This window comes from Gekko japonicus, unplaced genomic scaffold (genome assembly GCF_001447785.1).
Source record: "Gekko japonicus isolate JY-2015 unplaced genomic scaffold, Gekko_japonicus_V1.1 scaffold443, whole genome shotgun sequence".
In the NCBI taxonomy this organism is placed as follows: domain Eukaryota; kingdom Metazoa; phylum Chordata; class Lepidosauria; order Squamata; family Gekkonidae; genus Gekko; species Gekko japonicus.
Genome location: NW_015172565.1, coordinates 530805 through 557375, shown reverse-complemented (window position 1 = coordinate 557375; position 26571 = coordinate 530805). Strand labels below are relative to the sequence as shown.

The 26571-nt window shown below is 45.4% G+C and overlaps 1 protein-coding gene across 1 annotated transcript in view; it reads right to left on the bottom strand.

The window, feature by feature from the left end:
* Positions 1-20382, bottom strand: part of LOC107118897 (solute carrier family 23 member 1-like) — a 37638-nt gene extending 17256 nt beyond the window's left edge. The window contains exons 1-5 of the mRNA XM_015421288.1: positions 20234-20382; positions 16023-16101; positions 12780-12929; positions 11853-12010; positions 844-1003 (exon numbers count right to left, since the gene is read on the bottom strand). Of these exons, the coding sequence (XP_015276774.1) occupies positions 844-1003; positions 11853-12010; positions 12780-12929; positions 16023-16073 (519 nt within the window). The 5' untranslated portion in view covers positions 16074-16101; positions 20234-20382. The remainder of the gene's footprint in view (positions 1-843; positions 1004-11852; positions 12011-12779; positions 12930-16022; positions 16102-20233) is intronic.
* Positions 20383-26571: the final 6189 nt, after the last annotated feature.

Genomic DNA, 26571 nt, shown 5'->3' with positions numbered 1-26571 from the left:
GGCTATTTTAATCAGCCAACTGAAAAATGAGAGATTTACCAGTGTGTTGTTAGAACTGCAGCCAGCACATGGGGGAGCCATGACCACACAAACATCTTATCGTCTCACACACAGTTCTGTTTTTACAGTGGCTTCCATGCTACAAACGTAATATCTATCAAAAGGTATTCATTTCTGTTGAAATAAATTTGCACTCTGAGAAGCTCAAGCCAAACAGGTGGTCAGGTGCAATACACTCACCATGGTTTTTTTTTTAAAAAGAGGCTCTAATCCTGAAAGGGACATAACAAAACAAGGAGCAGAAAAAAGGTGCCGTGTGAGACTTTTGTTCAGACTAGCAGTGGACAGCCATAGTTTGGGCAGTAGCTATAGCAGTGGCTCCTCCCATGTCATCTCAGACTTGAAATATTATAGGAGCAACGTAGAATGGACCAAAGGGAGTGTAGTAATTTGTAGTGTTGGACTAAGATTGATGAGATCCAAGTTGAAAGCTAATTGAATGATGAACCTTACAGGTAAATTCTAGGCCACTTCCCCTCACCTTAACCCACCTTACACTGTTGTTGTGAGTACAAAGGGAGAAGGAGAGACCCATGTAGGCCACCCTGGCACCCTTGTAGAAAGGACAACATAAAAATGTAATAGGTAAATGAGTGGTTAAGCACAACACTCCTACAACAGAAAAAACTGGTTCCACATTCTGGCACTATCTAATCAGCATACAGCTCATCAAAATGAAATTTGGATGCCAAATGTATTCTGACTGTATTTTTCAGAGAAGAAGAAGACTCCACCATTCGGAACAAGAAGAGAGAGAATCCCTGCAACATCCCCCAGGATTACCTCTCGCATCCTTTTCTGCCAGACCTCAATGAATTCTGGGGAAGTAGCATCCACTTGAGTGGCATTTTGTGTCCATGCAGGGCATTTCCAGTCAGGGAGGGAGAGCATAGCCAGTGAAGGAGTTAAGAAAGCAAAAGTCCCTCCTTGTAAAATAGGAAGCCTGCATGAGGTAGAAGGGGGGAGGGGAATAAGAGACACAGGTAAGTCTATTGGATTTTATGGACCTTCCCTGCTTTGGGTTTTCAGGACAGGACAAGTTGCACTTGATACAAGTAAAACACTAATAGAAAATATAACATTTAACGCCATATGTGTAAGGCTTGCTGACACAGCAACAGAATAGCATAGATCACATGATGGGTGATCGCCTCTAAGCTGTACCGCCATAGCCCTCTTGAAGAGGGTGAAAAGAGGGAAGACAGAGGAGACAGAAAGGGTGACACAGGAGGTGAGTAACAACTGCGTTTACTTAAACCTACATGGATATAACAAAAATAATATATGTAATATGGGGGGGAGGGACACCAAGAGGGTCCCATGCTTTAGGCTAAAGTTAAAGGTGGGCCCTAGAAATGGAAATTTTGAAGAACATCAATAGATGACATCAAATGGGAGTAAGTCTTCAAAGCCTTTCAGGAAACAGACCAAGCCTCTACTTCTACCTGCTTTGCCCTACAGTTAATTAGTTTTCATTTCCTCCTGCAGAATACTGATATTGCTTGAAACATTACACATGTCAAAAAGTGTGTGCAGATTGTCACATGTGACAATCACATATACAATCATTTTGCTGCAATTACAGGTGACACTGGTAGATGGCACATTGATGTAAGGTCTTCTGATAGATGGCAGTCCTGCCATTGGCCTATTCTGCAGTTAGCATTTGCTCTGCTGTTTTACCAAACCCACACCGGAACAGAAAAAGATGCAGCTCAAAACCACATGTCGAATCTGCATTTGTCTTTCCCACCAGTGTCCCAGTCTTCTGACTCCGTCTTCAAAAAAGCTGTCTACATTTGGTTTCATTTTCACACCTCAACAGTGCTAGCATACTTTTGCCTAGGGACTCTTAGACTAGGGGCTCTGTAAGAAGCCCAAGAAGAGCCAGAAAGCCAAGGCCCTAGGCTCTTTGTCTTCCCCGTAAGGTACGTTGACTTCGACAAGAAAAACCACGTAAATACAAAGGGTTTTAAAAGGGGGATTATATTTACTTTTTTAAAAAGAATTATGAAGCCAGAATGCCAGCAGGGGGTTGGGGGCTATCCAGTGTTTTGCACGGAGTGTCACATGTATGACTATCTGCCCACTGGGCAGAAGTCTTGGGTGTGTGCTCGGTGCAAGGAGCTCCTGGTTCTTGGGGAACGTGTGTGCTCCCTTGAGGCCAAGGTGGCTGACCTGGAGAAGCAGAGACAGTCAGCTAGGCGCACAGAAAAGACTCTCGGGGACTTGTTAGCTACGTCCCACTCTGGATCTGGCAGCCCCGCCGCTGTCAGGGAGCATGAGGGTCTAGGGGAAACAGGGCACCATGCTGAGGATAAGGGGAATGTGCCCTCAGAAGGGACCTCTTCCCCAGCTGGTGAGCGGTTATCCTTTTGCACCAAGGAACCATCCCTGGGCAGGGTGGGAGGGGGGCTCTTGGTAGTGGGTGATTCGATCCTTAGGCAGGTAGACAGCTAGGTCCAGGACCTCCAAGGTAGCTTTCTCAGAAGTGCTACCTGTTCCACATGCAGGGCTGGAGTGACAGGCACAGATCAGGAGTCTCAATGCGTGGATGAGACAATGGTGTAGGGGGGAAGGTTTCAAGTTTGTTAGGCACTGGGATGCTTTTTGGAACAAGAGGGAGCTGTACAGGCGAGACGGTCTCCACTTGTCCCGAGAAGGAACCAGGCTGCTGGCGCTTAAAATCAAAAAGGTGGCAGAGCAGTTTTTAAACTGAATATTGGGGGAAAGCCGATAGAAGATGAAAAGTCTCTGGTTCGGGTTGGCTCATCTCAGAGAGATGAGGGGGTACCTGTTGCTTTTCTACAGGGATGTGGATTGAAATTGTCCACTGAGACCATGGCTAGTGACATGGACTGCCCGACAAGGTCTCGAGATAGCAAAAGGAAGGTGGCAGGCTTAACTTGTATGGGGAATTACAGCTGTTTCTATACAAATGCTAGAAGTCCCCGGTAGGATGGAGCTAGACACGGGGTCCTCCATTTCCATAATCTCAGAGGACACCTTTAGAGGCTCTGCCTGGGGGGGGGGGCTTACCTTACACCACCCAGTTTCACCCTATGGGACTTCCAACAAAATGAGGCCATGAGAGGGGTGGGCACAATGCATCCAGAACCCAGTATTTAACACTTTCTCTTTTTCTCTCTTTCTCCCTTCCTTCTTTTCTCTCTGTCTTCCTTCCTCCCTCCCCTCCCTCATCTATTTGCTTTCTCTTTCTCTCTCTTTCCCCCTTCCTTCCTTCCTCCCCCAACTATTTGCTTTCTTTATTTCTCTCTCTTTCTTTCCACCTCTTTCATTCTTTCCACCTCTCTCCCTTTCTTTCTTAGACAAATAAGTATCAATAGCAAACAAATATCATTGGACAAATAAATATCATTATCGATATCTGTTTTTACCCCTTTTGTTTTTTGTTTTTTACACTCATTTAATGTTAATAAAAAGCAAATGTGCATATTTTCCAATAAAAACGTGTGTGTAATATTTGTTCATGTCTTGCAGCTCTCAAAATATCTGACGTTTATTCTATGTGGGTCTTAGGTTAAGCACGTTTGGCCACCCCTGTCTTATACTGTACTGGTTTGTGGGGATTGGCTTGTACTGCCCACAGCCCTAGCCTTAATGGTGAGATGTGGTGGGGAGCTCAGGCTCTCCCCTTCCTGTCCTGGGTTGTGTTGTCACAGGACTTCCTATCAAATGCCTGCAGCTGAGTAGGTCCTATACTACCTTCTGGAATTTAAGAGTGGAAAGGGGGTTTTAAAGTCTAGAAAAGCTTAGGGACACCAATTATTTGATTCTGCACAACAGTAGCTTTGTATGTCAGCAAGTTTATTCTGCTTACAGTATAAACTAGACTTTTAGCAGAGGAGGATCAGGAAGAATGGTTGCAGGATCTATAATATTAAAGTTATAGGCATTCCCTTGCTTCCCTTTGTTGCTCTGGTTAACAGAAACTGCCTCCGGAAAGCAAAATCTGGTAACCGGCTGCTTTTTTTGTTGCACCAGCTCAATATATTTTGCTTCCTAGAGAGGTAGTGCCACAATCCCCCATCACCAAGACTGGGAGCCTGATAGTGTCAGGAGTAGAAGGACCCGTGACTCCTCCAGGGCTGCCCACATGGGCTCCCATCTTGGAGCTCGGCGGCAGCAGGAGGGGAGGGGATGTACCTCCTCCCTTGCCATCAGTGCAGACCGAAAGGCTGTCTCGAAACTTGGCAGTTTTACAAATGAGGGGGCGTACACTGCCAGGCTGCTCTTGTGGGCTGCTGCAGCTACCTGGACCTGGATAGCAGCCCTGTAAGTTACAGGAAGGTGAAAACTGGTGCCAGCCACATGGGTTACCTCCTCCCATGCCAAGCCAGTGCTGCCTGCCGGTCTGGCTCTAGTTATATAGAAGAAACAACAAAAACAGTGTTTTAGGGACATCTATCCAGGATAGTAGCAGAATAGGATTTTTCAAAAAATATTCTTTTATTCATACTCAACCCCCACCATTCATTCCTGAAACAGTTTTCTGAATTTCTAATATGCGTTAAGTGTGTGTTTCAAACATTCCTCAGATGCTATATTTTAGCTGTGTATTCGGTAATGAACCAAGCACATTACCTAAATATACACCCCTTCATTTTAATTATAGTTTACTCGTGTCATGGGGCTAGTTAATATTTGCCTCCAAGAGACTGCCCATAGGCCTTTTCACCTCAAGATCAAACTTGAGATAGCCCTTGGCAAGAAAAAAAAATCATCAAATGTCACTGCACTGAATGTACCTAAGACTTCAAAGGAGGAATTGTTTGCTGTATACTTGGGCTCAGGAAGTCTGCTAGAAACACAGAGATATTACCTCTTGAGGTATTCATTATCTCCTCCCCCTGATTGACAATCAGAGTAAAAACCACAAGAAACGGTTACATTAGTCATTCATTTGTGGCGGCTGAATGTGGAGAAAATATATTCCAGAAATTATTCTCTTCTTATCTCTAATCTTCCGTTACAATGAGGTAATGTTTCTGTTTTGTTCAGTTTTAAATGGTAGCAAAAGTCATTAGCAAATAATATGTTTTAGGACTTTGAACCACGGCTTTGTCATCTACTGACATCAAGGATAATTTCCTTCCTCATTCCCAAAACCAGAGTGTACACCCGGGAGACTTGACACCAGGCCACCTTTCAGCCTTAACAACCTTAAAAAGGGCCCACTGTGAGGATAAAACAGGGCACAGGTGCACAACATATGCCCCATCTAGCTACTATGCCAATAGCTAGATCAGCCAATGAAACAGTTTGAAACCAAGAGCCCAAAGACCACCTTCCCACTCTCTTAAACAGATGAATGCTTTGACAGCAGCAGCCTCGCCTACCCACACAGGAAGGAGAATCGGGACGGCTCCAGTGCTCTTCCTCTGCCCTTCAGGCCATCAACATTAATGCAGCAGCACTGTCACAGGCTCTTTTGCAGGGAGGGAGGGAGGGAGGGAGGGAGGGGTCACCTGTGCTGAATCCCCTACTCTCCAGAAAATGACCAGCACATAATTGTGCAGCTCTTAGGCCGGGGTTTAACACATGCAGCAAAGTGAACTGTACCACTTCAAATTCAGGTCAGCAATGCCATTTTGAAGTTTCCCCATGTAAAAAAAGTACAAGTACAACCTGGCACATCAGGGGAAAAGGTTCTTGCTATGATAATTTCCGCTTGCAGGGAATTTTATTTACACAAGGGCAGGGGTCATTTCCTGCAGGAGCGCACAGGAGCGGAGCTCCGGCAGTAAAGAGCCCAGGGGGCGGGCACATGCCACAAGCCCTGCCCCCTGCTCCCAGCAGCCCTCAGTCAAAGCAAGAAGCAGCCAGGTAAATTGCAGAGCCCCCCCCCAGCCCCCCGGTCCAAAACAGTCCAGTGGCACCTTTAAGACCAAGTCTTATTCAGGTACAACCTCTCCCTCCTCTGCGAGGACAGATCTGCACGTCCCCCCCCCATAGCTAGCAATCCAAAACAGTCCAGTGGAGCCTGAGCGGTGGGTGTTGCCTTCTGACACACTTCTGGTGATGTCAGGGGGTGTGGCATATGCAAATGAGTTATGCTAATGAGCACCTGCACCTCTTTTTCTACAAAATGACCCCTGCGGGAGCATTTCTTGGTTTGAATTCGTACAGTCCACAACAGCGTTCAGCTGCACGGATGGACCAGTTCCTAGCAGGGCTGAAGGATTAATTTGGCTCCCCCCCCCCCGCACTCCACAGGCAACAAAACAATCAGTGCTGTGATAGACAACTTCTAGGGACAGCACTCTCACTGCAGGAAGGGCTTCTGCACTGTGACCAATGCTCCTGTAACTGTCCAGTGCCCCCCTCCCCCAAACCCACCCCCGTGCATGATCATCAGTTCAACTCCCCAGCATGAATAGCTGGTAATCACAGGGAGCCGTCATACCAGGGGGCCCTTGAGAAGTCCTACTTGAGCCTCTAAATAACTGCTGGCACACTTGCTATACTCCATAAACGTTGCAGGACACAGGTATATTCCATGTAACTTAATACATAATTATTGTAGAAGACTCATCTGAGCGGCTTCGGACACCATTAGCCAGCCTGGAGCAGAATCAAAAGGGCCATTGTGAAGCTGAAGAGCTCCTCGGGCTGGTGGGGGGAGATGAACTCTCACTTGCTTTACTCTGAACAAAGAGAATCTGTGCCTTCGGTTTAGGGTTTTATTACTACGAAAACACATTGTTATTTTGCATAATTGTTTGTTTTGCTTCCATTCTTGAAGACTGGTAAGAACAAAGACACATATACAAAAACTGTAGCTGTTCCTTCCTTCATGAAAGTCTCATGATGTTCAAAAGAAGCCCTGTTAAAACGGGAGCCTGGAATTGCTTCTGTTAAGGACTCTGGAATGGTGCAATACTCTATGGCAAATTTATTTTGTTTAATTTATTTTGTTTAATTTAAGTTTGCCCCTCCTTGAATATGAATATGAATACTGAAGGAAGAGGTGCAGGATGATGTATACTGAAGGGCATTTGTCCAGATTAATTGTGAGAAAGCTTGTATGTTTTAATAAGAGAAGCTCTAATTCAGGGGTATTCTTGTTTTTGAAATCATTTGAGGAGCTTTTCTAAATGGACTATAGTCACTCTTAAGATTATAAAATAACAAGTGTATGCCTGCAATGCTCATGGGAGGGGGGATTCCATCCCCCCCACTTTCTTGCAGGGCCCATGCCCAGTGTGACCACTGGGCCTGTGCCTCTGCCACCAGTGGGCCCAGGCATGACCAGCACAGCTCCCAGGCTCAGTGGCCACCAATGGGGCAGAGTGGCTCCTGGTCTGTGTAGCCACCAGGCCCAGTGCAGAGCCATGGACTGTGCAGTTGCTACTGCTGCACCCAGCATGGAGGATGTGCTGCCACTGCTGCTGGACCCAGTGTGGCTCCCCAGCGCCGCTGCTAACCACTGAAGGTAAGTGTGTTCTCTGCACTTGTGCTGAGAACGCTACTTAACTTTTGGGGCATTTAAACCTTGTGTGCTTGTGCAGAGAATGCTACTTTATTTTGAGGGGGATTAACCCCCCCCCCGTGTATTTTTTTTAACATTTCAGATTTTTCTGCAAACTTGGGAAGTCCCCCAAGTTTGCTGAAAAATCTATTTAGCATCTGTGTGGCCCTGATGCATGGATTTAGGTATCCGCAGATGGGGGGCACACATCGCTAATAGTATATAAAAATGAAAGAGGAGGAGCAGATTGCAGCAGCCCCTCAATCTATTTTCAGTGAGAGATATTATGAAAATAGGCTAGAGTGAAGCTGGGCCTACTCTAATCAACACACTGGTCTGCTTGCATTTGTAGCACTAAAAAAAAAAAGTAAATGAAAGATCAGTAGGATCAAAAACGCATTCAATCACTTTCTAGAGACTGTGGGCAAATTTGGTCAGAGGTAATTGTTCTCAGAACAGTCCATCTCCCACTGCTTGGCAATGATTACAAAGGCAAGAATCTGAAGACGTGAGCAGTGACTCACAAAAGCTCATACCCTGCCACAAATTTTGTTAGCCTTTAAGGTACTACTGAACTCTTTTCTACTGCTAAAGACAGACTAACATGGCCACCCATTAGGGTTGCCAGCCTCCAGGTGGGGCCTGGAGATCTTCCACGTTTACAACTGACCTCCAGCTGATGGAGATCAGCTCCCCTGGAGAAAATGGCTGCTTTGAAGGGTGGACTCTGTGGCATTGTACCACGCTGAGGCCCGTCCCCTCCCCAGGCCCCCCTCCCGGATACACCCCCAAAGTCTCCAGGTATTTTCCAACCCAGACCTGACAACCTTACCACCCATCTTGATCTAAAGGGCAGAATTATGAGAGATGCTCAGTTGTATTGCAGCATTGATCAGTGATTTTTCCCCCTTTTACAGTCTCCTTTACGGAAACCGTGGCTACTAGCCTGCTGCTCGGGTTGCCAGCCTCCAGGTGGTAGCTGGAGATCTCCAGGAATTACAACTAATCTCCAGGCTGCAGAGAGTGTCCCCCTGGAGGACATGGCTACTTTGCAAGTTAGGTTGAATGCTATTATACTCTGCTAAGGTCCCTCCCCTCCTCAAAACCCACGCTCCTCAGGCTCCACCCCAAAATTCCCCAGGAATCCCCCAAGCCAGTGCTGGCAACCCCATGCTAGACAGAAGGCTTGCTTGCTTACCTCTTTTTTTCTTTCCCTCCACTGGTTTTTCTCTTAAAATCTCACATATATACCACAGCTACTTTTCACCACAATGGAGAAAAGATACAGGGAGGCTCATATTCTTTTCTCCAGTGGAAGAAAAAGTAGCTTGTGGAGAACTAAAGTGCTGGCATGAGTAGAATTATAAATGATATAAGGAAACCTGTGCTTTGTTTTCTGTTGATACCAGGCACTTCTACCAGCACACAGAAAAGGTATTTGGGCCAGTTCACCACTCATGCTGTTCCTGAGGCTCCTATGACCCAGAAGCATCATCCTGGGGAGCTCAGCATACTACTGTGGTAGGAGAGAAGGCAGGAAGTTTCCATTCTGTGAACACAGATATACTGACAACACTTGGTTTCCATAGAGGTCATATCTGCAAAAAGGCATGACAACTACAGCCGAAAAACATCAGTTCTAGTTCCTGCTTGTAGCCTTTGCACAGTAATGCAATACCATATCAAGACTTGCTGAGGGAATTCCAGGGCATGGTAAAAACCACGTAGTGTACCTCTGTTACACTTAAGGCATTACAGCTACTTGATCTTACTCACAAATATGGTGACTAGAGAATGGCAAAAGTGTAGATCCCCTTCCCCCATTCTTTGTGTTTGGATAGGTCAGGAGTCCCCAGCATGATGCCCGTGGGCACCATGGTACCTGCTGACACCTTTCCTGGTGCCCACCAAGTGTTTTTAGAAAGTGGACAGGGCCAGGTGGGGCTTTTGCCCAGCAAGGCCTCTGACTGGCCACTGGAGATTTGATTGGCTGTGCTGGGGTTGCCAGATCCAATTGTCCTGGAGGCAGGGGGTGGGAGGGAGCTATCCGGGATTGTGGGAGTGGGGCGACGTCACTGCAGGTGACGTCAGCAGCGCTATGGTGTCACATGGAAGTGACGCCATCACGCTAGGGATGTCGTGCATCAATGCTCCAGCCTTTTGGCTGAAACACTATGGTTACCATAGAGTTCTTGGCCAAAATGCTGGAGCATCCAATCCACCAGCAACAGATTGGAGCCCCAAAGGTTGGGGGAATCCCATGGCTGGACTGGGGGTGGTGGACTAGTAACCCTAGGCTGTACATATTTTTTAAAATGTTGCTTGGACTGCAGCTGCCACCACCACACAAGGATCTTTACTGTGTCACTGAAGGTAAGTTGCAGCAGCCATTTTTGTGGCAGTCATTTTGTGGAAGCCATTTTGTGGTTGCGCTAACCATGTTGTGTCAGAATTCCAACGGTGCCCAGAGGCTCAGAAAGGTCAGGGACCCTGAGATAGGTTGATACTTCAGTGAGCCAACAGATAGGGAATGGTATTTATTCTGGACTGAACCAATGCAGAGTAAAAATGAAATCTTATCATGTTCTTGCATTCAAAGAAAAGCCAACATAGGCAATGAACCAAAGGCAAGGAGACAGTCATTTTCCTAACTGGCTATTTCTTATCCCTCTTAAATATTCCAGGGCTGAGCAAAGGGCAATATTGGTTGCTTTCTATGGAATTTTATAGCACCTGCCCCAAATGTCACCAAATTAGTAGAGGAAACTACTTCCTCAGAAAATTCTAACCTTCACATTCCATACACCACAACTCACTAGAGTTTACAGTTGACATTAGGTGATCATAGGTGTGATCAGACCTCTGACCACAGTAGTAATAACAGACATATATGGGTGACAGAAAGGGAAGGAGGGCTCAAAGAACCATGTTTTCCCTGCCATCTGAGCTGCATCAAATATAATCTATCCAGCAAAATGAAGAGTATGAAATCCACAGAGTAAAATACTGCAATGTAAGAGTTCTTAGTTACATAATATGTAAATAGGCCTCTAGAAAAGCTAGTGATCCAACAAAAGGTTAAGAGTTGACGTGGTTCTTTTTCTATCACAGAGAATGTTAATTAATGGATTACTCCTACATCAGGCCCCAGATTAAGCTAAATTCTCCCTGGCATTGTTCTCATGCCTGTTCAGACTACTGTTAAAAACTGTGGTACAGGAAGTCTTTAGAGTCCTTAGGTGCTCTTTTGCATGCGGTTGCTACACTGGCATGCTTCTACGATCACACAAAATGGCCCCGATGTTATTAAGAGCAAATCTATCGGGCAACCTGGGTTCTTGAAGAAGGTACTATCCCACCTCCACTGTAAACGCACCAGCAATTTAGCATAAATAAGGAATGGTAGATAAGATTTTGTGTAGTTCCAGAAACCATCAGCTGATGACCTTTCACACTGATTCTTCAGATCAGTACTTAAAAAAAAAAAAAGATGTGGGACACTCAGAAGTACAAAACAGACAACCATATCTTTCTGGAGAGAAATGTCATGAGTATTAGCTGTGGAGAAGAAAATGGTTAAGAATGACAGAAGAAGTGGAGAGATTAAGTGTGAAAGCAAAACACAGAAATAATATGCAGGGAATGTATAAGCTTAATTTAGTAAAGTTCAATCAACATCTGAGGTAAATAATTAGAAATCTTTGCAATAACTTATACTACTTAGTTTATCCTGCAAGATCCCAGTACAGCTATAATAATCTTACGTATCTGATAGGAGCAATATAATACTGTTCTGAGCAGACAGGAAGGATGGTGCATCACATCTGAACATTGAACCTAGTACAGCAATGGGAATTTCCCATTGATTATTCATTCTTTGCTTCCGGTCTGGCACAGCAATTAAAACGTTTGACTTGGACCAGAAAGATCTGTGTCTGCATCCCTACTCAGACCATGGAACTCACTGGAAGACCCTGGGCCAATCATTTTGTCTCAGCCTAACTTACTTCACAAATCATTGTCAGGACAAAAAGGGTGTGGAGAATCATATACCTGCCATGAACCTCCTTGGAAAAAGGGTGGGACAAAAATGTGATCAAGGCTCTGAAAGCCCATTGGAATAAACAGATAATCTTCCTGTTGATTTTGTTTAAATTGAGCGTTGTCCTTCCAACAAATATAGCTACTAATTCTTGTTCATCATGTGCTGTTCATGTGGTAACCAATGGAGATGTACCACATTCACTTCAGTCACTTATAAATGTTGCCTTGCAACTGTAATGTTATATTTCTTTTCTACCTGACTCCAAAGATGACTTGAAGAAGAGTACAGATCCCTGAGACAAAGAAGATGGTGCTGATCAGGTGACTCTGGGTCAGGATATCGTGTTCCAGGCAAAGCCCTCTGGAGAGGATTAGAGGAATGGCAACAAGACCTCCGAGCGCTGTCAGGTAATGCTAAAAACCAGAGGAAGAAAAACAGTATGGGGAAAGAGCTCTCTGTCTATCCAAGACAACAGTCACAATACTTATAGTACAAGAAACTCCCTAAACAACCATATATTTGGAAAGTCAAGACCACACCAATAAACAGCACTAATTCTGTGCTTTCTTAGTAAACTCAGAACTGGACCAACCCATATCAATCTGCAACAGCTGGCCATGATGGATTTGGCACTGACATGAAGACCATCAAGTGTGCTTGGACACAAAAGCTTATACCTTGAATAAAAATGTGTTGGTCTTAGAGGTGCCACTGGACTCAAACTTTGTTCTGTCTTCTGTACAATTATATTAAAGGCACAGGGGCCGTATTCCTTAAGTAGTTCATAGCAACTTTTGACAGACCAGGCTGGGACAGACCTGTCTTTGAAAAACTACTATCATCAGTTGATAATGATTGCTGTCAAAAGAAGAACCTCAGAAACCTGACAGGTCTGTCACAGATGGGGATTTCTCTGCTGATAGACATTTGGCATTATGTACAAAAGATTACAACTTCTCCCTAATTCTATGAAATATATATCTCTGACTCACTATTTATTTTCAGCTATATTTTTGTTAACTCTGTCACACACTTGGACAAAGGCAATGGCAAACCACCCCTGTTCATCTCTTGCCTTGAAAACCCCATAAGAGGTTGGCCATGAGTCAGTTGTAACTTGACAGCACTTAATTATTATTTGTCACACATTAAACTCCCACCAAGAACCCCTAAATGCCTTACCTGAATCCCCAAGAAGATACAGAGGTACCAAGGTGGAATATCTGTGACCGAGTAGGCAAGGTTGCTGCTAGGACGATTCTGCTTTTCTTCACAGCCTGGAACTGTGGCATGAGCATCAGTGAAGTTACAGTAATGCCCTCCATCATCAATCTTCAGGAGATGACAGAACATTCCAGTTAGTGTTTGAATGGGAGGACAGGCCACCACTGTTCACTTTCCAGCATAGGCGTAAACTACAGGGGGGGGGCCCTCAGGGGCTCAGGATTCTCCCAGATTTTTCCAGGGGAGACTGAGCCTCCAATGGTCAACCAGTGCCTGGCAATATTGAGTTTAAAACTTTCCTTTGGGCTCACTTTTTTCCTTCCAGGCTCACTTTCTTACAAAAGCTAATTGAGCTAGCAGGGTAGACAATGGGATTGTTAAACATCCCCCTTCTCCCTCCCCCTTCTCCCAGCAGGGAGGTGTCAAATGCTAGTCTTTAGGAAGACAGATCTCTGCCTTTACCTCAGTGGGGAAAAAGATTTGATAACATTCCTTGCCACAGGAAGAAAAGGTCTCTTACGGCTGGATCCATCAGGAGAGACAGACTTCTGTTCCAAGCCTATCTGCATGACCAAAGATGGGGGAGACGACATGCAGATAAGATGCTTTTTAAAATTTCCTTTTGCCCTGTGTACAGCCCAGAGAGTGCATTGGCAAGAACTATGCACTCTGTACATGTTCACACTCTTCATTTTGCTGTTACTTAAAATGGTGTGGTATAGTTTAAAAGGGGCAATCAACTGGGATGTATTAAAAAGAATGACAGGATTGCCCATTGGAAACAATGGAAGAGACCTGAAGGTCCATTGGAGGATGTACAAGAACAAAGGACAAGAATGCCCATTGGAAACAACTAGAAAGGCTTGAAGGCCCACTGGATATAATGAGAGTCAGTAATGCCAATTGACTTCCATGGGCTCCACTGAAATACATTGGAGCACAAAAAAAGTTGCAAAGAAAATGTGGAATGGTTTTTCCATTAAGGTCTTTGGGCCCAGATAGGCTACTCTGGGACTGGAATGACAGCCCCCAGAATGGAAAGACAGTCCCTAGGAATATCATCTGTATTCTGGGACTGGTATGACAGCCTGCAGAGTGGAAAGACAGTCCCTAGGAATAGAATCTGTGCTCTGGGACTAGAATGACACCCCCCAGAATGGAACATTGGTCCCTAGGAAGAGAATCTGTGCTCTGGGACTGGAATGACAGCCCCCCCCCCAGAGAGGAGTGACGACCTCTAGCAATAGAATCTGTGCTCTGGGGCTGGAATGACAGCCCCCCAGAGTGGAATGATGACCTCTAGCAACAGAATCTGTGCTCTGGGGCTGGAAATATAGGTCACAGAGTGGGATGACAGCCCCTGGAATAGGTTCAGTGCTCTGGGACTAGAATGACAGGTTGCAAAGTGGAATGAAAGCCCCTGGGAATAGGCTCAGTGTTCTGGGTGTGGAATGACAGCCCCCAGAGTGGAATGATGGCCCCTGGGAGTAGCAGAGGTGTTCTGGGACTGGAATGACAGCCCTCAGAGTGGAATGATAATCTCAGAATGGTTCTGCAAGTCCCAGGGGTTGTCATTCCAGTCCCAGAACACTTCTGCTAATCCCAGGGATTGTTCATTCCACTCTAGGGGCTGTCATTCCAGACCCAGAACACCAAGAAGATTGCTGCTACTCTGAACTCTGTACATTGCTCAAAAATTGATTGCACAGCAACTGCTTGTATTCTGCCCTAACTCAGAGACTCTAGCCATGTATTTACCAAACTAAGTCATCTGTGATGCCACAATTTAGTAAATTTCACAAAGTCAGCCTTATGAATAAGGCAGAAACAAGACTCCTGTAAATGAATGTCCGGGAAAACTTTTAAAATGTTCCCCTACAGGCTTTTCTGTGTTGCCTTTCTTAGTGTCAAATTTGTGACCACTTATTTGTCCTATGCACATGCTATGTATATTTGCAGATCTTAAAGTGACAATTCTAAAAGTGAATTTCAAAAGCAGCAGGAGACCACTGAGATACCACTATAGCCACTGGCCAACCCCCAACTTTCCCTGGGTTTAGCCCAACCCAGGGGCATTGCTGGGGGGGGGCAGCCCCCTCTAAATTTCTGAAAAGCCCCGCCCTAAATCCCACATGGCTCCATCTCCACAGAAAGTTACAACGGCCTGTGACGTCACTGGTTCCTCCCTATGACGTCACTGGGCCCCAGTTCTTTTAAGGGCCTAGTATAGCAATGCCTCTGGCCCAGTCCCAGTCCCTCCCCCCAAATGGAAAGTCTACGCCCTTGCTTCTCGGGGAATTTTTTACAAATCCTGCATCTATTATTTACAAGTGCTTAGTCCCTTATGTTGCTATTTAATTATTAAAATAAATGTATATGCCACCTCTGACAAGGTAATAAATGATACAATAAAATCATAAAAGCAACAGCCATACAAATTATCAATACCGAATTGAGTCATTCTATATACTTGTTATTAGGAAAATGGTTAAATTTATGTACTCGTTCTTTTGATTCACATATAGAAAGTGGGAATGATAATAGGCCCTCCCCACCTCTGTGTTAGACATGGATGGGTAGATGTACATATACATGTGGATCTCCCTGTCATGTCTAGTTTGGTCCTCAGTGGGTATGGAAGGCAGGTAAAGAGTGCAGGGTGGTAGAAGGAATCAGCAAGAGGTACATGGATAAGACATAGATTGTACTGTTTTTTCAGCTATCCAAAACCTTAAAATGTTAAAGAAATGCTACAGTTTGGAGTAGCGGTGAAATTTCAAGAGGTAGCAAAGTATTTTCTTTTTAAACACAAAAGTTAAATGACAATGAAACAATAGTGACATAATATGTATAAATTGTTCTTCACTTTCTTTTTCTCCATTTTAAGGACTCACTAGTGTGATCCTGAGCAAAGTTACACCCATCTAAGCACACTGACTTCAAGGCCCTTAGAAGGGAACAACTCTGCTTAGGATTGCACTATAAGATACACTGAATACACCAAATACACAAAACACGACTATTTAACTAGAAGCATAAACACTTTAGAACTAGTGAACCTCAGTGAAAACTAGTTTTACAGTAAATCCACAGGACTTGCCGAATATTGTTCCCACTATGCCCTTCTCTGTTCCTCCTTACCTACTTTGGATTTTGTTTCATGAAACAGGTGGTTGATTTAAAAAGTAAATACAAGCTTACTATGAAATTGGGGTTGTCAAGGCCGTTGGGGTCTTTATCTGATGGAGGCATCTCTACTTCAAAGTTTCTTCAGTGACTTCTGTAAAACAGCAGAGAAAATGGAAAGAGGAGATTTCCAATAAAAACCTCATGCTTCAAATCCTGAAGGAACTACAGCAGCAGAGAATCCACAGAAGCCTGACCGCTGAGAGCCAAAATTCATGTTCAGCCATTCATATGAGAAGTATTGCAAAGGAATTTCCTCTGTACAAGCATGCTGGACTAACTCTCTCCAGTCAATTACAGAGGGTCACGAGGGTGAAACAGCATGTTGTGCACGAGATTTGCAACTGCATCTCCTGTTTTTATTTCTATGTAGGTTTACCAACTTTGGGATAGGAAATTCCTGGAGATTCAGGGCTGGAGCACAGGTAGGGACCTTAGTGGGGTACAATGCCATAGAGTCCACCCTCCAAAGCAGCCATTTTCTCCAAGGGAACTGATCTTTGCAGTCTGGAGATCAGTTATAATTCTGGGAGATCTCCAGTCTCCACCTATTTCAGCATCACCATGCAGGCTCTGAATATGATTAAAACAACGACACATGAAGAGAGTACATTTAATACTTTCTCCCATGCTGTTTTCCCAATCCAGATGGTGCAGATGTTGTTTAAGGTGGCAGCGGGGGGGGGACGGGGGGGGACCAGCTTGTCTGTTGATATCGACTAATGATATTTACAATTGATATTTTCTGGACATGAATACATCATGATTAGTAACAGAGGAGCTATCTGTTTTTTTAGACAACGTACTATGGTATTTGCAAAAAAGTAACAACAAATATCACTTACTATGAACGAGGGGAAGGGAAATTCAAATATCTTTTAACCTTGATAACATAGCATGAAAATGATTACAGTTGAGAATGAGCCAGTGGAGATTGCTGTATTTCTATTTTTATTGTGCCTTTTATTGAACTTAATTGTATTCACTTGGCTCCTTGCCTTTTTCTACAATTTATAAACCCGGTAGCATCCATTATTACCAATATTTTAAAAATCAATGAATAAATACTTGAATTTTTGTACATATTGTTCAGTCAGAACTATTTGCCATAGAATACTGGTTTCAGCTCCAGTCTGCTGTTCTTCCAGCAAAACAAGATGTGAAATGGAAGATTGTTGGCTATGTTGTTTGTCTTTCTCCAATAGGATGCATGCTGCACAAGACAAGTCAGTGGCCTCTAAGCTGTGGAGTCCTGTGAGCAAAAATTCTACTTTGTGAGCAACTGGCATTAAAGTTGTGAGCAAGCAATTTGGTGACTGCATCAATCAGTTTGCTCCGGAGCCCTCCTTCCTGAGCTAAGACAAAAATGTGTGAGCCAGAGGCTAAAAAACTGTGAGTTAGCTCACACTAACTCAGCTTAGAGGGAACACTGGTGGCAACCCTGCTCATGAAGCCAGACACACTATGCAGCAGCAACTATGTCAGCAACAGACATACAACTCTGCTGTCTTGCTAAGTTGGTCATACATCTGTAGTCCAAGCACAACCAAGCCTCATTTCAGATTTCATCTGAAGGTTGCTTATTAATGCATGGATAACATTAAGCTGACCAGAGTTTTTGCGATGGTGCACAGAGACTGTCTTAAAGTTTACAGGCTGAATGTAAAACACAAGTCCAGTGGCACTTTAGAGTTTAAGGTTCCATAAATCAAAGCTGACTTTACCAGATGGGTGGAATTCAGTGTGTTTTGCACAGTACTTAGTACTCTGATACTGCTAAAGAAATGTTAAATAGATTCAGGTGGGTAGCCCTGTTAGTCTGAGGCAGCAGAACAAAGTTTGAGTCTAGTGGCACCTTTAAGACCAACAAAGAGTTATTCAAGGTATGAGCTTTCATCTGCAAGCACATTTATTCAGATACAGTGAAACATAATTTTCTCAACCATTACATATAGGGAGGATTGGGGGGGGGGGGAATTGCCAGGAAGGGCTAGTTAGAATCAAGATGCATACGTAACGGGCAATTATAGCTGGATATGTAACACTTGAGGAAATCTGTTTTAGTGTACTGACGGAGTGTGCATCTGTTCTCACATCTGTTTGTACACTCTTGTATGCTAATTTACTCTAATTTGCAGATCTTAATAATTGCCTTAATCCAATCTCAGCTATAATCACCCAGAGTTGGCAACATAAGACTTGCAAGAGCCTATTTTCAATGGCTGATGGAGGCACTGAAATTTAGCTGGGATCCAATTTAAAAGAGCCTAGTTTCAGCGTGTGGAACAATCATGGGTATGTTGAATGTGTGTGGTGTCAATTTTAAATTGGATCCCAGCTAAATTTCAGTGGTTCACAATTACTATTTAACATTTGAACAAAGTTTGAGTTCAGTGGCACCTTTAAAACCAAAAAAAGTTTTATTCAAGGCATAAACTTTCATGTGCAAGTACACTTCTTCAGATACAGTGAAACAGAATTTCCTCAGTCATTACATATAGGAAGTGAGAGGGTGGGGGGGTTAGTTGCCAGGAAGGGTAGTTAGACCCAAGATGCATAAGTAACTGGGTGATTATAGCTGAGATTGGATTAAGGCAGTTATTAAGATCCGCAAATGAGAGTAAATTAGCATACAAAAAGTACAATACAACAAAACAATGAAAATGCACAATTCCTCTTAATTTGTAACATTTATTCTGATGTTTTTGCTATTTTCCACAATTCATTCTGGTTTTGTCGGTCATGGCAAGGGCAAGAGTACTGAAGCTCCACTCTCCACTCCAACCAACATGAATGTTTTCCAGCCACCTCTCCAGCTCCTACAGTTTCTCATACACATGTCTGTGCGGGCATGAGGGCTTGTAGCTTGCTGAGACACACACACACACAGAGAGAGAGAGAGAGACAGAGAGAGAGAGAGAGAGAGAGAGAGAGAGAGAGAGAGAGAGCTCTCTGAGTTTCTCATTAAATTTACTCCTGAGCCCATCACTCAAAAAAATTTTTTCCTGTGCTCTTGCAGAAACATGATATACGCACAGCCCTGCCTATAATACACATTACTGTCAAGTTAATAAGCCTGTATAAATAAATTGTTGATATATAGTAATCACCAAGCACTGTGAGATCGCCAAACAAAATTATTCACCCATGTTTCACTTAGCTAGCCATGCTGTCACAGGGCTGAGACTATCCTTTCTTCTCACTGATATATACACTAGAAGTCATAAATTCTCTGGTCATTATTCTTGCCTAGACAAGTGAAGGGCCCCTTCAGCCAGTGAATCATACAGAGGAGAAATGAAGCAATGAGGGAACAGAACAATAAACAGAATCAATTTTTATCAGCAGCCTTAACCAACTACTCCATAGTAAAACTGGTTAGGCAGATTGCAAAAGCCACCCATGGCAACACCAGAAGCAACACTGCATCCAGATATTGACATTATTTACCAGGAAGTCCTTTTGTTGCTTATATTAAACAGTATTTCAGAAGATGGTCTATAGGCTTCACGGACATGCATTCTCATGCTGAACTTTCCTAGCTACTTTGGAGCACTTAGTTTCAGGACATTTTAAGACTGCTCGACATCTAGAGTTCCCACTCACTTGTGCTATTTTTGCAATTTCTGGAAACCAAGCATCTCATTGTTTCAATACACATCAACATATCTGGACATGTGTAAAAATACTTGTTCTATCCTTTCCAACTTTAGTGTCCCACAAGCAGCACTTTGTATCTTTAACTATTGTTAGAGATGCTAATGCCTGTTGAGCTTTTTAGCTCCTGTGTGGAAAGAAGTCCGTTGTAATGGTGAAAATCGCGTCAATGTCACCCTACTATGCAGATACTACAGGCACCCTCTTCAGACTGGGAGACAGCAATCCAGGCACTGACACTTTGCATCACAAAGTTGGCACCAGATCACTCCGATATGAAGTCTGCCAACTGACTCCTACACAACAATAATTATATCCCACATTTATTCTATGCATCGCAAAACATAGTTGGGCTTTGTGACGCTGGGATTCCACAGCCCATAACCTCTGGAGGGATAGAACAGAAGCACAACTTGAGAGCAAAAGGGAAATCAGGCACCTATGGATAATTACCCAGAACATGAGGTCCTAAACTTCCCAGGCCCCTGGAAAATCAATATATGATAAAAAGGAAGAGGAAGGCAGAAAAGAGAAAGGATTAGGTACATGGAGAGGTTGAGGCTACTCACCTGGCTTTGCCTCTGCTGATACAGAGGACTCTGGAAGGCCCTGTAGAGAAGGTGTTGCAGCGCCTTTGGTGATGGATGAGCCTCTGAGGTCCTGGAAGGGGAGTGTCTGGCCCAAACTTCCAAGACCTTGGGAAAAGTCTAGCAGGAGGTGTCCTAGGACAGGAATCAAAGGAAACCTGTTGTAAGGAAGAAAGCAGCAGAAGGGGAAACCCTCCCACAAGGCTAGAATATTTTTTAGAGTTCTTTTCTACAGCTGATCTCGCACTAGAGCTGCATCGCTGTTGCGCCGCCATTTGCCCCGGTTCTATTGGTCAGTTTTACACCCGAAGCCGCATGGCTGATTTTGACCCGCAGCTTCACCCGATTTTCCCCGCAGTTTCGTTGATCCTCAAAAAACAGGATCACGGAACTGTGGGGAAAATCGCGGGTCAAAATCAGCCGCGCGGCTTCGGGTGTGAAATTGACCAATAGAACTGGGGCAAACGGCGGCGCAACAGCGAGGCAGCTCTAGTGCGAAATCAGCCTACCAGTCTTGTTAGCTGGATTGATGTGTTTCGGTGCTATGCCCCTACACCTGTTATACTGGAATTTCCCCCAGTGTCTCTAAATTGAAATGAGTCACTACTAGGTGGCAAGCTGAAAGAACCTCCTGATATTCCAAGCTACACTGCTGGAAGGGACCGCATGCATGTAAGACATCTCTTCCCAGAAACATAATGCATTTTGAGTATTTACTTGAACAACAGAACAAACTCAGCACATAAGAGCTGTAAATAAATCAACAACTACAGGATTCTTATTAGAAAGCATTCAAGCCTGAATAAAGATACAGGAGCATAGGTAGCAGAAATCTGTGAAGTTCATCTGATGTATAACATTGAAAAGATAAGCTTGATTGACACATCATGGCTAAAAGCATTGCCAAAGTGGTGTCACTCATGAACCATTACTTAGCACAGAACAACCCTTTCCAAGACTTGGGCCTGCCCATTCCCCTATGACAGCCCCCAAAAAGAAATACTCCTTTGAGAGTACTACTTTGTACCCAGGCACACAAACTGTGAGATTCACTTAAAAAAGAAACAGCAGTCATAGAATCGTAGAATCCCAGAGCTGGAAGGGGCCATACAGGCCATCTAGTCAAACCCTCTGCTCAATGCAGGATCAGCCTACAGTATCCATGACAAGCGTTTGTCCAGCTGCTGTTTAAAGACTGCCCCCTCCTTAGGCAGCTGATTCCACTATTGCACAACTTTGGCCCCGGTCACACTGGGGGAAAAGGTGCTGCTGAAGTGCAGCTTTTTTGAGCCGCATCAAAAGAGACGCGCGGCAGCGGGATCAGACAGATCCCCCGAACAGCCGCGCAGTTGCTCCCCGGCACGATCAGATGCTGGGGGGGGGGAGCCACAGATCGGTGAGTGAGGCAGCCCACCACGCATGTGCGCACCTGCGCAGTTTGGCCAGGGGCCTTGCATGCTGCCGGAGACGGGTGCGCCAGCGATCCCACGGCTGCCCCTGCTACGGATTGTCAGGTAAGTAGTAGTGTTTTGTAGGGGGTTTTTTTAATCAGCATCTTTGGCCAGAAGAGACAGATCGGGGACGGGTGCGCACCGCTTCCCAGATGTTGCGGTGTGATTGCGCCCGCTTGCTGCACCCCCGATCCGTCCCTCTCACGGATCAAAGCCTCCCATGTGACCGGGGCCTCTTACTGTAAAAACCTTTTCCCTATGATCCAGCCAGTATGTTCCTGCCCTTAATTTAAACCCATTCTTGTGAGTCCTATCCTCTGCTGCCAAAAGGAACAGCTCCCTGCCCTCCTCTAAGTGACAGCCCTCCAGATACTTCAAGAGAGCAATCATGTCCCCCCCTCAACCTCCTCTTCTCCAGACTAAACATTCCCAAGTCCCTCAGCCTTTCCTCATAGGGCTTGGTCTCCAGGCCCACGACCATCTTCGTCACTCTCCTCTACGCACACTCCATTCTGTCCACATCCTTTTTGAAGTAAGGCCTCCAGAACTGCACACAATACTCCAGGTGCGACCTGGCCAATGCAGTGTACAGCAGGACTATCACATCTTGTGATTTGGATCTTATGCCTCTGTTGATACACCCCAAGATTGCATTAGTCTTAATTGTTGCCGCATCACACTGGCTGCTGATATTTAACTTTCGGTCCACCTTACCCCAGTTTCTGTCAGAGCTCTCTCAGCCCCACCTACCTCACAGGGTGTTTGTTGCGGGGAGGGAAAGGGAAAGGAGTTTGTAAACCACTCTGAGACACCTTTGGGTAGTGAAGGGTGGAGTATAAATCCAATCTCTTCTTCTTCTTCTTTTTGTTCACACACACTGCTACTCAGAAGTGTATCCCCCATCCAGTATGCATGTTCCTCATTTTTGTTACCCAGATGTAGAACTCAGCACTTATCTTTGTTAAATTGCATCTTGTTCACATCCGCTCAGTTTTCTGGTGTGTTCAGATCTTGTTGAATTCTATCTCTGTCTTATGGTGTGTTTGCTGCTCCTCCCAATTTAGTGTAATCTGCAAATTTAATTAGTAGCCCCTCACACTCTCATCCAGATCATTTATAAAAATACTGAAAAGTACTGGACCCAGAACTGAGCCCTGTGGCACCCCACTGGATACCTCCCCCCATTCAAATGAAATACCATTGACAACTACTCTCTGAGTGCAGTTCTCCAACCAGTTCCCTATCCACTTATTTATCTTAGAGTCCATTCCACAGTCTTCTAGTTTACCCGTCAGAACATCATGGGGAACCCTGTCAAAAGCTTTACTGAAATCCAGGTAAACAACATCAACAGCATTCCCTTGATCCAGTAAGCTCATCACTCAATCAAAGATGAGGTTTGTCTGGCAGGACCTGTTGGGGATAAATCGATGTTGATTTCCCTGGATCACCAAGTTGTCCTTTAGATGCTTGCAGATCTATCCCTTTAAAATCTGCTCCAGTATCTTCCCTGGGACTGACTGGCCTATAGTTTCCTGGGTCATCCCTCCTCCCTTTTTTGAAAATTGGGATAACATCGGCCCTCCTCCAGACTTTTTTAAAAATTGGATTTATATCCCGCCCTCCCCGCGAACAGGCTCAGGGTGGCTCACAATTAGCGGCACCATGTGCCAGCATTGGCATAAAAACATTTAAAAACAAGGCATAACAGTCATACCATAACTAAACATTAAGTACAATTAAATACAATAAAGTGCTCGCAGTCGTTCTTCAATCACTTTGAGGTGGCGTACAATGAGGTGTGATACTGTTGTCCCGATTTAGCGGTACTTCGGCCTCCCACGGAGCTGTGGCTCGATCTCATGAAGGGCACAACCTATTACCACAATGTTGATGACAGTAATAGCTGGTGGTAGTGGTGGGTGGCTCCTAGTTAAAATCCTGGTGGAAGAGCTCCATTTTGCAGGCCCTGCGGAACTGTACCAGGTCCCGCAGGGCCCTGATCTCCTCTGGGAGCTCATTCCACCAGGTAGGAGCCGCCACCAAAAAGGCCCTGGCCCTGGTAACAGTGAGCCTGGCATCTCTAGGGCCTGGCATAGTTAGCTGATGTTGTGACCCCGACCGTAGTGCTCTCTGGGGTATGTATGGGGAAAGGCAGTATGTCGGACCCTGGTCGGACTCCTCACCTCTGGCGCTGGCACCAGTGGTGCCCCATCGAAGGTCGGGAGTGGGATCCCCAACCCCAAACCGCCCCGACTCAGGCACAGGATCTCCGTCTTCGTCGGGTTTAGTTTCAGCCAGCTCAATCTGAGCCAACCAGCTACGGCTTGCAGTGCCCAGTCCAGATCTTCTGGACTGGAGTCCGATCAGCCACCCAACATCAGATAGAGCTGGGTGTCATCAGCGTACTGGTGACATCCCAGCCCATGCCTCCGGACAATCTGGGCGAGGGGGCGCATGTAGATGTTAAACATCAGGGAAAGCACCGCCCCCTGAGGCACACCACACTGTTTCTCTAGCACCACCTTCTGTCCCTGATCCTGGAGAAAAGAAGCAAGCCATTGCAAGGTAAGCCCCTGTATCCCCACATTGGCGAGGTGGTGGGTCAGTAACTGATGGTCGACTGTGTCGAACGCAGCCAACAAGTTGAGCAACAACAGTACCGCTGAACTGCCCCGATCCAGATGTCTCCGAAGGTCGTCAATAAGGGCAACCAGCGCTGTCTTGTGGCATGTCTTGTCCTCCAAGAGGTCTGGAAGATGACCGACAAAGGCTCTGCAAACTCTCTAAAAAGTTCTTTCAGCAATTTTGGGTGCATACCGTCCAGCCATGGGGATTTGTACTCATTCAGTGCAGCCAGGTGCTTCTCAAGTACCTCTCCATCCATGTCAACCAGCAGCCCAGATGCTGTGACTTGCCTTCTACCATCTCTAGATGAGCCTGTTCTCTTTTTCAGGGGAAAAACTGAGGCACAATAGGCATTGAGCCTTTCTGCTTTCTCTCTGTCCTCTATCAGAGTTTCTTCATTTTCACCCAACAGTGGGCCCATCACCTCTTTTATCTTGTGTTTGCTCCTCACATATCTGAAGAAGAGTTTCTTGTTGTAGCAAGCCTCCCTGGCCAGCTTTAGCTCACTGAGAGCTTTGGCCTCTCTGATGGCTGACCTACAGTGCTGCCAGGCTTGGGTTGGCTGACCATCTGTACCGGTTGTATTAGTGCCTTAAAATACTGATGTCTGTTGCTATGCCTCTTGTAGTAACCTTTTCCCCCTACTCTCCCCCTAGAGTGTTATTTTAGCTGTGCCGAAGTTCTTATCATCCACCCTTGCCTGCCACTGCATTCCTAAGGGGGGGGGAGCGAGTGTATACATGTAGGAGTAGAACCGCTTGCCTGTGTAACTCTTCTATGCTGTCCTCAAGAGACGTCTTTCACACGGGAAGGTGTCCTTGGGAGAAACGACTTTGATTAGCTAGGGATGGACCATATATCTCTCACGGTCTGGGTAGTCTTGCTGACGTGTAAGAATGGAATGTATGATTGTAACTATATGCACCTTTCCCGCCTTAATACTTCAGTTCTGACAAAGAGATCATTCCCTGAACATCTCATATCTTCTAATAAAACTTTCATCCAAGAAAGTGTGTGAAGAGTGACTTGACTGGGACTCTGACAAGTGCCTAGCAACCCACAGATACTCTTCTGCAGAGGTATGTCCTTGCCTTCATTTCTTTTTCTCCCTTAGCACATCATGCAGTTCTCTGTTCATCCACACTGGCTTCTTAGGCTACCATGTTTCCTTCTTGTTGGAATAACGACAGCTTGAGCTTGCAAGAGCTCTTGTTTTAGGAGAGCCCACCCTTCACTTGCTCAAGTAAATGTTATGGAGTCAAAAAAAACCCCACAGTGAGTGCTGCAGCCCAACCTCAGTAATCTCCAGACAGATGGTGCCATTAACCTATGTATTCAGTTCTGATGCATCAATGACATCTTAAAGATGAATTACTGGAAGGAATGTGTGTATGTGCATACATGCATAAAGTGCCGTCGCAGTCAACTTATGGCAACCCTGTAGGGTTTTCAAGGCAAGAGACTAATAGAGGTGGTTTGCCATTGCCTGCCTCTGCGTAGCGACCTTGGACTTCCTAGGTGATCTCCCATCCAAATACTAACCAGGTGCTGACCTTCTTAGCTACTAAGAACTGATGAGATTGGGCTAGCCTGGGCCATTCGGGTCAGGGTACTGGAAAGACCAGAGATGCACAATATTTGTTTTCCTAGATTTAATAAAAGGGTACTGGCAGATCCCCTTGACAGACATGGCATGGGAAAAGACAGTGTTTGTGTAATGTATTCAGCCTGACATGCCCGGACTTGCCCGGGCTGGCCAGGCACAATTCCTATGTTAGCTTCAGTCGAAAGACAAAGGATCCGGAGGATCCAAGCCGGCCCTATCAAAAGGGCTAGCTTCCCAGCCGGGAGACCAATGGTCGCCCGGTTACTGTAAATAGCCTATCGGGAGTAGGGGGTGTGTTTAGGTATGCTTGGTGGCGGGTTTTCTGAACATATATAAACCGGCCTGCGAGCCGGTCAGTTGTCTTTGTCCTGAACTAAATAAAGGTATGCTTAGCTGAAATCACTCTCCGTCTGCATACTTTTCACTGGCGACGAGGATGGGATCCACGACCCCATGAACAAAGACCCGGACGCCGACACGAGCGCTGCACCGAGCACCGACGGCGAGAGCTCCGGGAACCGCGCCGCTTCGCACCACGGCGAGAGCTCCGGGAACCGCACCGCTTCGCACCCCAGCTCTCCGGCAACCGCTCATCGCCCCGTTCCCGGCTCTGCTCCGCACCCTGCTGACCCCGA